This window comes from Poecilia mexicana, unplaced genomic scaffold (assembly GCF_051168715.1).
Source record: "Poecilia mexicana isolate PSO_F unplaced genomic scaffold, ASM5116871v1 scaffold_1, whole genome shotgun sequence".
Taxonomy (NCBI): domain Eukaryota; kingdom Metazoa; phylum Chordata; class Actinopteri; order Cyprinodontiformes; family Poeciliidae; genus Poecilia; species Poecilia mexicana.
The window spans coordinates 4,600,225-4,612,336 of NW_028263370.1; the positions used below are offsets into that span (position 1 = coordinate 4,600,225).

At 41.1% G+C, this 12,112-nt stretch overlaps 1 protein-coding gene across 1 annotated transcript; it reads right to left on the reverse strand.

Annotated features, from left to right (window-relative positions):
* Window positions 1–5,208: 5,208 nt before the first annotated feature.
* On the reverse strand, window positions 5,209–10,731 carry ccdc85al (coiled-coil domain containing 85A, like). Its single transcript, XM_088011848.1, has 2 exons — window positions 10,040–10,731; window positions 5,209–6,415 (listed from the first exon to the last, which is right to left on the reverse strand). Exons 1-2 carry the CDS (start codon window positions 10,295–10,297, stop codon window positions 5,231–5,233), a joined length of 1,443 nt encoding a protein of 480 aa, XP_087867974.1. The 5' UTR covers window positions 10,298–10,731; the 3' UTR covers window positions 5,209–5,230.
* Window positions 10,732–12,112: the final 1,381 nt, after the last annotated feature.

A 12,112-nucleotide genomic window follows, 5' to 3' on the forward strand; every position in this document is an offset into this window, starting at 1 on the left:
CACACTGTTATGTCAGCCTTTTCCCATGCGGCCTATTTTCTCCTCTTTGATCAGCTGAGCTGCTTAAGCTAATATGCAGAACTTGTGATTGTTAAACCAGAAAACACGATTAAGGCTCTGCTCTTGAAAAGGGATCTTCTTCAGTGAACAGATCCTATAGGCTTAGCGATCATTCACCCTTCCTGTCTGGGTCGCGAGAATCGCGGCGAAGAGAACTCATTATTCTCTTTGGGAGGAGACTCATTGCATGGGTAGACTAGACAGACATAGATTTAATATTAAAAAAATTACAGAACCAAAATGTCAAACACAAACCAGTAAGAGGCTTTAGAATCGTCTCTATTTGAAGTCGCAGTACTGCTGAACGGTTCAGGAGCTTTAAGTTCAAAGCAAACACTTCAGCTGTAAATTACATTGCTCTGTGCTGCCAGTCGCCTCTAAAAACGTGTTATTCACCATCTGGTTAAGTTGACGGTGTGTAGTTTGTGGCAATTCCAGGGCAAGTGGAAGCACCCGAGAACATTAAAAGAAATCGTTTAAAGCTAATAAATGCAGAAAAAGTTTTTATACCCTTATATATTTATTCTGATTTCGCTATGCTGCCACACGTAAAGCTGCAGTTTGTAACTTTCATAGAAATATATGTTTTGTTTTTTTTTACATATTTGCTAAACCTATCATAGAATAAAATTAGATGGAGAATCTGTGAAAAAAAAAGAAAAAAAAGAGCTCTTTCCTGTGGTTCTACAGAAATGCACCGCTGGGTCAGAAACAACCAATCAGAACCAGAAGGAGGGTCTTAGCGCTGCCAATCACATGCACTTGCTGCGTTTTTAAAACTGAACTTCCTGTTTAACGCAGTTGAACTCATGTCGAGACATTTATCAGACCCCTTCAGAACTTTAATTTTGTGTATTCTGAGTCAAATTAATCGCTTAGTTATACTTGTACTGATGCTATGTTGATTTTTTTTTGTGTAAGTTTAACATGCATATCTTTCATGATGGGACACACTTTCCAATAATTTCCCCTTTTTGTCTCGTCAGTCAAGAGAACTTTTCCATCAAGATGTTTTTTTAAAGGTAACGTGAGAGAGATCTTTGTGTTTCGTTTTGCCAGCTATGGTTTTGGCCTTGAAACTCTTTTATTTTTAAAAGCGTTAATGATTCTCATCTCTTATTGACGAACCACTAACACTCACCTTAGCCATTTAGAACTTCGGACATTTGTTGTTTTAAATGTGCTTTACTAATAAAGTTTGAGTAATTTTAACATCTTGTACCCTGTAAGATGTGACTTTGCGGTAGGGATAATATTAGATTGTTTCCTTAATCAGAAAAAAAAAACATAAGAACTACTCATACTTGATGATTTTTGAAAACCCCAAAGTGTGATTGTTACTTCTGCTGTTTGAACTACTTCAGCAACTGTTGGTCCCTTGGGCTCATCAATGAATCCTTCATTCACATTTTCAAATCTATCAGAATGAAATAATTTCTTTAATATGCATAGTTGAACTACTAAACACAATTTATAAGCCTTTTGAATAATGGGGGCACTGGCAGATTTATAACCAAATATGTAAAAAAGTTTTTCTCACTTATCCACACTCACAATAAAAGAAATTTGCACCCATATCTGATGTGCCAAAATTGGAGCTTTTGGGTTTTTCCAGTGGAGCTCTATTAATACCTTGCAATATATGTCTTGTCTTTTAATATAAAAATAAAAGAAGTCGAATGCTTTCTCTAATTTTACAGCTATCCCTTCCTCTGCCTCTAGAAATATGTGCGATAAGCTTGGCAGAGAAAGCAGCAGCAGATTGTATTAAAAGGCGGCAAGAGGTCAGAGTGTTGTTTTGCTTTCTTTCTGCATTTTTGTCAGGGATTTAAATGGCCTGAACATGAGAGCTGCTGAATGTCAGCCTAACATGAAACCTTAATTTGTTTAAAAAAAAAAAAAACAACAACACACACACATATAAAGCCTCTTTGCTCCAGTGGGACACTTCAACACACCATGCCCAATTCCTACACATATCCACACGCAAGAACATAAAAAATGAAATAATACAGTCCAAAGGGCTTAGAGGATAATCCAAGCAAGTGGAGTGTACTACATCCTGACAGGCATTTAATTCCCTCTTCTTCCAAAAAAAGGACACGACTGGAAGGTTGGCTCAATGGATGGCGCTGGTGGAAATGGACAAAAAAAAAAGCTGCATTTCAGGAGCTCCTCCTTCCAAATGTGTTATTTATCACGTTCTTGTTACAATTTAATCATCAACAGATTACCGTAGCTTAAATCATATTTAACAGGTTAAGAAACAAAGTCAAAATCTCTAAGGTTCATCCTGATTGTTTGTTTGGGATCGTACGCAGTGACACTTTACGTTAGGGAGCTTGTCAGGTCAGGGTAGTCGAGACCCCAGAGGGGACACGCTCATAATCAGGAAAGGCAGCCATTCTGACAGCTAACAAGCTGGAATATCACAATATGACTCTGTGGCAACACACACAGGCGGCCTAATGAAGTTTTTATGGGCCTGGTTTGAGGCTATTCGGTGCTTGCATTTCACTCTGGGCCAAGTTCAAAACGGTTATGCATACAGTTGGCAAACAGCCGTGCCCGGAGGCCAGTGAGTGGCCGATGCTCTCACAACGTCCTCCAGTGTAAGGATTTGTGAGGCATTAATGCGTTGTGGCTTTTGCAGACTTCACATGCGTTTCAGTTTACATCAAGACTGAGCTCCCTGAGAGCTAAAATAGAAACAGACTGACGACTTAAATCAAAGTTGGGGTTGTCTTTATAATAATCTGCCTCAATCCATAGAGATTACAAAATGGCAAAGAGCATGTTTGCTCCCAGACTTGCAATTTTTCAGCCTGCAACGTGCTGCAGTTCTTAAAATATTGCGTCAACCATTCCACATTTACATAATTAAGGGTCTTTTTTTTTTACCCTACAGTATTCGCCTTACAGAGGAAGAGTGCCATAAAGACTCCAGTCACATTACAACCATAAACTTGAATTATTTTTATATTGGTTTTATGTGACAAACCAACACAAAGTAGAGCAGAGCTGTGGAACGGGAGGAAAATGTTATGCGCTTTTCAAAGGTTTGTGCAAAACTAAAATATCTGGAGAAAATGCTGACATCCACATCTCAGATTGAATCTGTCGTCAGGACAACTACTGGTCAAATCTAGCCTTTCTGGAAGACTAGCAATAAACATGTTAAAAGAAAACCACACAAAAATTCTAATTAATGTTTGATACCAGCCATGTTTGGTCTACAGCAAACATGTGAAAGTTTTGGCAAGATGAGGCCAAAACTGTGCTTTTAGTCCTACATGCAAATCAAACATGGCAATGGCAGCATCATGCTTTGGGATGATTTTTTAGCAAGAAGAGTGAAGCTACATATAAATATCTTGAAGTTGGATGAACAAGAAATCTTGTTAAAACTCGCAAAAGACTTGAGACCAGAGTAAGAAAAATGATTTATGCAACACCAGTCGCTAACACGAAATGGCTTTTATTCAGCATCTTCATATATTACAACAGCCCAGTCAAAGTCCAGGCCCAAAATCAAATTTAGAATTAGTGGCAAGACTTACTGCCACCTAAGCTGACTTAGCTGGAACTATCCTGAAGATGAATAGGGGAACACTCAGTCTTTAGATATGCAAAGCTGGTCGAGACACACACCAGAATACTGCAGCAAAGCTGGTTCTACATATTATAGGAGAGCTGAATGCAATTCAGGCCACACTTTTCAGATCCTTTGTTGTAAAAAATGTTAAGTCATGCCTCGTTTTCTTTCGCTTTACAGTGATACACTAAGATGTTGTAAAAAAAGAAAATATGATGTATATTAAATGGATAATATTAAAAATGTTATCCATTGATTTGATGTACTATTGTAATCTTAAATGCCATGTTTTATTAGCGGTTAGTGTGAAATCATCATAGTTAAAACTTGCGAACACTAGCCTGATTAATGTGTGTGTGTGTTTCACTTAATGGAAATAGTTACCGAATAAAAGAGCTTCTGAATATAAATCTTATATAAAAATTCTGACTATACTCTACATTATATCTGTTAAAGTCTGACTGTTCTGTGGAGATTATTTGTGTTTCTCTTCCCCTCAAATTGCAGGTTGATATTTCACCTTGAGGAATTTGTCCTTTAGCATCTGAGAGCTCTGTGCCACTCAGCACTTTTTTTTACCTCCCGGACTCTGGAAATCATTATCAGCCACTGTTGGGTATTTAAGCAGAAGCCAAGTCTGTTCTTTGATTTTTCCGCCACCACTCTGACATCCATAACTCCCACTGATCTGCCTAAGATGGACAACAGTAAAGCGAAGCTTTGAGGGAAATCGTTGCCTGAGAAGGGCGGACACTCTTGCATCGAAAAGAGTGCAGTTCTGAACATTGACCATTTTAGCTGAATGTTTTCAACATATAAATGCCATAAAATCAGATCATTTTACTCTCATTTTTGAGACAGCTTGCTTTCCTCTTGAGATGCTTGAAAAATCAATAACACTATAAATTTTGCAGTAGACAGAAAAAGGGAGGAGTATTAACTCTCTGAGAAATCAAAGAAGTCCAGCGACATTAGACTGTAGGAAAAAATCTTTTTAAAAAGTTATGTTTATAAATGATGGGGTTTTTTTTGTACTTTAGAGTCCAAGTTTTCCATACACCAAATGCCTCTGGGGATTTGTGTGTAACTGATGGATCAATTTAGTGCTCGTTTATCTGAATAAATTGGAAAAATTATGAAAATGTATCTTAATTATTGAATCTAAACAGTGGAACTCCAATTATATTGACTTATTACACTCAGCATGGCATAGTTTAAGTCTTTATTTCTGTTTGTTTTGATTATGGCTTACAGCTATTGTAAATCCAAAAGTCTGCTTCTCTGAAAATACAATATTCCATAATGAGAAGTTTTTGTTTTGTTTTTTAATATAGAAATGCACACAGTCACTGCATTGAATCATATTTTCAAATATACATGTATTTATTGGTGGTTTGATTGAACAAAAAGTGGACAAAAGAGTAAAAAAATAACATTCCAACAACATGGACAGTCTGGGGGATCTTTAAATGTCAAAATTTGAAATTTATCATGACGATAAATGATAAGAAATGTATCACGATAAATGATGAGCGATATGATAAATGCCCATCCCTAATTATATAATGAAAATGCTCAAATATGTGTGTATGATATCCCAATTTGGAGAGATGTACCTGTAGAACACCAACAGAGAACTGGAGCGGTGGATGCAGACACACACCTACCGTTCATGCCGTTGTAGATGCTCCGGTGGTGCGGTGACAGCTCGTCACCAGCTGGCCTCCTCTGCCCCTCCCTCACGGGACTGCCAAACTTTGCGTGGTCCGGGCTCACACTGTACTGATGCCTGTGAGTTTCAGGGCTGCCGCCGTGGATCATGCAGCCCTTTTCGTGGTGCTCGCCGACCCCCAAATGTGCATGCCGGGGCTCGGGACTCCCGCAGCCTGTGGTGCTAATACTGCTCCGCTTGTACTTCTGATAGAGCTCCCCGCTGCCTCCCTGGCCCAGGAAGTGCTGCCTTTGGCCCAGTAGGAGATCCGAGCTGTGGTGCTTGGGGTGCTGCTCCGGGCTCCGGTGGCCTATGTTGCGCCCGTACTTCTCCGGGCTCAGGCCCCGCATGACCCGGCTGTGGTCGGGCACGGATATGGAGCCACAACGGGGCCGGCAGAGCTGGGGCAGGGTGTACGGATACTCCAGGCTCGTGCTCCGGTGCCGCCCAGCCGGGAGCTCTGGGCTGGACACCTCCCTGTCCGCTCCACCTATCCCGCTGATGCTGCTACACCTGGGTTTGTGCAAAAGTTCAGGGCTGCCTTTCTCCCCGCTGCTCCCAATGCTGCCCACACCTGCAGAGAGGTGAGTCTGCTTGTGGTGAGGGTGGTCCGAGCTGTCGGCGCTGCCTGCACTCGAGGTGCTGCTCCCATCTCCCACGTCCCTCATGAGAAGCCCCTGGCCTGGCACCAGCAGCAGGCTGTTCTGGCTGTCTATTGAGTTGCGGCATCCTCCCATCCCCACGCCCCCTCCGCCTCCGCCTCCCCCTACCACACCCCCTCCTCCACCCGAAACTCCCTTCTCGTCATCCAGCAACAGGCAGAGCTCCTTCAGCTCCAGATTCTCCCGGATCACCTCCTCCTGTCTGACCTCCAGCTCCTTGAGCTTCTGCAGGTACAGGGTCACTTCCTTGCGCATGATGCTGGCGCTGTACCGTCCGAGACGCTGCCACTCCCTGGACACGCGCTTCCCTTTCTGACGGTCATCATCTAAGAAACAGCACAAGTCCCGCAGCTCACGATTGTCCTCTTGCAGCTTCTGGTTGATGTCCTGGTGAAAGGAGAAGAAAAACATGCAGAAAAAAAGAAATATGGGAAACTTGACTGCAGTCGGAATATAATTAACATTTTAAATGGCTACCAGTGCATTCTTGCTATTATTTTATTCTAGTCAGGTTTTATATCGATTTCTGATTCTCTTTGACTTTGAGAAATACAACTAGAGAAGAAAATGCAGCAGAGTCTCTGATAGTTTTGAATACAATAGAATATGAATATCAAAGATACAGTATGTCCCATCTGATTTTTCAAAGTACGTGCAGTTTGTTGATCCACTTACAAGACAAAAAAAAAATGATGGGAGCATTTAATAATAAAAATCAAAGGTTACGTTTTCCAGTAATTAATCTGCCGATAACGATCAGATTTTATTTAAAGAAAATCAGATGAGTCGGATTGCTAGCTGTTTGATCAACAGTATATATTGATTATACAATATTTCCTCCATGCAGCTCAGTCAGTATTTCAAGTTTCAGAGAAGTCTCTTTACGGTAAACAGTCAGTAAATCAATCAGTAAATCCTATTCTTGAATGAATCGCAGCTTAAGTTTTATTTAAGACTTTAAAACCTTTCCATGACTATTTTTTTTAAGTTGCATGAGCTTAGCTTATAGATCAAGTAAAAGCAGTATTCTAAACAAAGTCTGGTTTTCTTCAAGATATGACTTTCTGATTTAGTATTTTACTGATTCCATTTTCTTCTGTGGGTCATAATGTATAGAAAAAACATTGTGCTGCAAGTTTGTTGATAGTGGTAGTGACTTTGAATCCACAGGAAAATACAAGATCTGTGCTTTTTATTCATTACTATCTATGCTTCAAAGCATTTTTCTCTAACCTTTCTCTGACATATATTCCTCAGGGGGATTTTTACGTTCAAAGAAACAGCATGGTGCTTGTTGATGCATTTGCAGAGTAAAATTAGAGGAAAATTTGATGGATTGCATCAAAAGGCTATACAAAAAAAAATCAAATCTGATCTCTGATCAGAGCCAATCAAGAGAGAATTATTGATTTAACATAGATCAAATGCATCATATTTCATGCATGCGTCTCAGTGGAGTAAAAACTTGAGCAGCCTGATTTCTTGTTAATGATTTGTAAATCATCAGGAAGCAAAGCACGTCAATAAGCCACATGCTTTAGAATAAATCACAAAGTTGCACCAAGTTACTTTTAAATTGTTTTTGAACCTTAATTATTTAAATCCAATATCTCCATTAATTATGAAAATGCTTATTTTTAATTTCATAACCTAAAAAAAAAGCTTAAAAATTGGCTAACAGTAGAGATACTCTGAGCAGACTTTTCCTGACTGATGTTTTTTTTTATTATTATTATTTTAAGCACCATAGCATGAAAGTGGGGGGTGGGTGGAACAATGTGCAGCAGGCTTCATTGGTTGAGTTAATTTTGAATCCAGCAGCAAATAAAGGAATTACAGGATTATCCTCAGACCCAAAGGATGTGCACCAGAATACAAAGCTGTTGGCCGATGCCTTCAGAGAACAAAAAATGGAAGTTCATAGCCTTTATGCATTTAATGATTTAGAAAAAAAACAAAAGTCGAGTCTGTTTTTCATTAATTAGTGCTTGACCTGCCAATCACCGCTCAGAAACGATCGAGAGAAAAATCGTCCAATTTCAAGTGGTGAATCTCCTATTCATCACGCTAAAAAAGCTGCATCCATTACATGATTTGATTTATATTCCCCACTCTTTTAGATATCACCCCGTCACCGCGTGCAATCGTAATGAAATGAAACCTTAATCCTCTCTGATTTCCCCTTGAATAAACAGTAACTGCATGCAGTCAGTGAGATACATACAACGAGGAAGGCCGGGTTCAGGAGCAGAAACGACACCGCACAGAACATTTTGCATTAAAAGCAACATTAGAGCACTCCTTTGTCACCTCCAAAAGACCTCCCTCCCCTCCGCCTGTGACAATTTAACTCTCACCTAGATCCTCCCTCTCCCTCTCCTCCTGTCAGAGCCTCCAGCTCTTTCCAGTGTAATTAGGCCGCTTGGATGGGCAGAGGTGACAAGGTCCCTGGGAGAGGCAAACGATCCCTGTGTGCTGCTGAGGCTACCTCAGGCAAGTCTCAACTTTAATTGTAAACACTGTGGACATAGTGCCACATTACCCTTATTAGAAGAGGTAGTGACTAAGATTAGTGTTAGTGAGAAAGGCTTGGTGAATCTTCAGGTTCATTACATCTTGTGTAAATCTGCAGCGTTTTTGCGAAGGTATTCACATCTTCTGGTTATAGGCTACAACAATCACTCATTTCAGAGCGTGGTTGTTGTGGTTTATGCTAACAAAAAATAACCAAATAAAATAAAAAAAAATAAAAAACATCTTGTGTAAAAACATCCCCCCCCCCGCCCCCAAGTAAAAAGCTGAAGGGTGTGACACCCGCTATTCCGTTTACGCTGATATCCCAAATAAAATCAAAAGTACAGGTTAATTCATCACCTGAAGATTGAAACACGACTAGAAACAATACCGATATGTAGTCACACACCTAAACTGACAGAGAAGGAAAGTATTCAGAGAAGGAGAAAAGAGGCCTGTGGTACCTCTGGAGGAGTTGTAATGATCTACAGCTCGAGCGGAACCATCTGTGCACTCTACAAATTTGGCCTTTGAGGTACAGTTACAAACAAAAAGCAATTGCATTTTGCCACAAGCCATGCCTACACACACACAGCAAACATATGTAAGAAAGTAATCTCGTCAGATGAAGCTAAAGTTACCCTTTTGCTTATAAGCAAAATACTATGTGTGGCAGAAAACTAATACTTTACATCCCCCAGACCACACCATCTCCAGCAAGTCAGAAGATGGAGGGAGCTAATTACAGAACATTGCTAGAAGAAACCCTGTTAGAGGCTGCCAAAGTTTTGAGAATGTGGTAGATTTCCAGCAAAACAACCATAAACATCCACCAAAGCTACGATCCAATGGTTTAGATCAAAACCTATTCAAGTCTTAAATGTCCCAGTAAAAGTCCAAATCCATTTAAGTGGCAAGACACAGTTCATCTAATCTGAGCGCCATCTAATTATGTCAGGAGAATTTAATTTAATTGCACACCACACTTTTCAGATCTTTTGAAATTTGACTCCACCGTGTAATTTCAACCTAAAAATTAGAACTTTTTAGTTCATATGTCACATAAAATCCCAGTCAAGCACATTGAAGTCTTCCGTTGTGACGTGACAAAAAACGGAAAAGTCCGGTTCATGTGAATACTTTTTCAAATGCACTGGATGTGCAGGAATTTCAGGAGAGAGACAGCTCTGGGTGCCAAGCCCATAATGTCACTGATTCTGCTCAAAAGCACAGTAACTCAACCTATAGGCTATGAAACCGAATCTGATTGGACTTCCTAAGCCTGCAAGTTTAGCGTGGGCATGCACATCCACAACGCAGGCCCACGGAACGAGACAGCGAACTTTCAGTGTTATCTTATCTGGCATCATGGTTGCTGATTGCTTGATAAAGAGCTGAATATTCCTCACGTTATGCGCGCTCTCAGGTGCGCCTCAAACCTATGATCTCATCCTTTGCAAATGCGCGGCCCTCCACCCTCCTCCTCTTCCTCCTCACCTTCAGCCCCCTAATCTCGTTTAGGTGCAGCTGGAGGCTGCGGTTGACCTCTCGGATGAGATTCCCGTGGTCCAAAATCACGCTCATCTTATCGGCCTCAGACCGCCTCAGCCGGCGCACCAGCTCCTCTTTGGTCCACCTGAGCAGCTCCTCGTCCGTCAGACCTGAGATGTCTTCGGCCGGACTTTCACTCTTCGCTATGGACAGCTGGAGCTGGGGCTGGGGCTGGGGCTGGAGCGGCGGAGTTGCCTTCTCCATTGGCACAGCTCCTCCGGCACCGACAAAGGGCAGAAAACACTCGCGGGTTCGTCAAGCAGCTCCGCTCGCATCCAATCCGACCTGCAGCGGTTGAGGAAGCGGGTTACCGTTTGGTAATCAGCGGCATAGTTCGGCCTCTGTGCTGCCCTCCACTCTCCCACTCTCTCATAGAGCAACAGCTGACGATGCCGGGCTGAGTGCAGCACGGCGGAGAGGATGCTGTGGACTCCTTATCGCTGCATCATCCGACTCTATGCAGCGGATGCACGGCGTGATCCCGGTCCGGAAGGGGATGAAAGTGGAAGAAGGTTTACCTGGATGTGAAAGCGGTCAGAGGCAGAGGAGGGAGTCATCTGTGCAAAGCAGAGACAGAGAGAGGAAAAAGCTCTCTCCTTCTCTCCTCCTCTCTGCCTTTCCCTCCTGAAGCTCTCTCATCCCCCCCAGAGGTTTGCGACTCTGTGAAAACACAGCTTTCCTACGGCGCCACCTAGTGATGGGTTTCGTATCAAAAGGCTACATGGAGCAGTCCTATTCAAATATGAACAATATACCTGTTAGGTGTTATATTAAATCATTTAAAAATAAAAATGTCAGTTGTCTTAAATTAAAGGGTGTGCTACTTTATTTATTTTTTATTTTTTTACTTGAGAAGCTACTTTATAAAACATAAAGCTCGAAGGTGAGTGGAGTACCCAAAAACTGCACTCAAGTAAGAGTGGTGATACTTCAACATAATTTTATTCAAGAAAGAAAAAGTAGCCATGCAAGAAATTACTCAAGTAAGAGTAAAAAAGTATTTTGTTTGAATACTCACTAACTGATCCAAACTTCAACCATTTAAAGTTTAAAAAAATTACATCAGATGGAGAAAAGTACAAAGAAATGTGAAAATGTTAGTTCTTTAAAGAATAGAATTAAAATAATCCATATATACCATCATAACAACATAACAAAATCAGGCAAAATAAATATTTATCCAAATAATATCTATCGAGTTTATTGTGCAAATTTGAATATGACTTTTCCATGTAACCTTTCGATTTTAAATCCATCATTAGTGAGAACAGAGCATTTCCTGTGGTTTGTATTAGCCATTTGATAGAGATTTGCACAATTGACTTGAAATTGGCCCCATGAAGGGCCAGTTTCCACAATTCATGGAGTTTGCAACCAAGGCTGAGTTTTGTTGATCTTATGCAGCTTACGGCATTCCAGGATTGGCGTGTGTGGCATTGAGTTGTTGACTTTCTTGTAATCGATCCAGGCAGGTTTGTTTGTCTGGCTACTGTTCTGTGAACCGACAGTTGGTGTTTAGTATTTTTACCAATGCCTTTCTGTGCCTCTGTCATGTATTGAGCCATGTGCCTTATCTTAGCCACTATACCTTACAGGTTTTTGGCCAATAGTTGGATGGGATTATTCCCTTCTGGATGACTTTCATTATCAGGGCTATTCAGCCCTTGGTCAGCCATTCAGAGTGGGTACCATTTTGCAGCAGTTTGTTCATTTGTGTCATTAGGCTCTGGAGAGAAGTCCAGAGCCTAATGACAGGCTCTGGACCGTCATTAGCCAATAAGCGTGGATCATATCTGGCTTTAGAGCTGCCCAGTTCTTCATACTTGAGAGGATATCTGCCATAGTGATGTTCACCTGACTTTGTTCAGGGAGATTAGTGTGGTTTGCATTAGCCACTGTGCATCATTGCTATGTGATGCCTCTTTCTTCCAAATACCTTTCCAGTATTGTTCAGTCTTCAGCCTAGAAGGGTGGCTTATATTACCCCGCACTATGGACTTGGTTCCCATACCTCGAGAT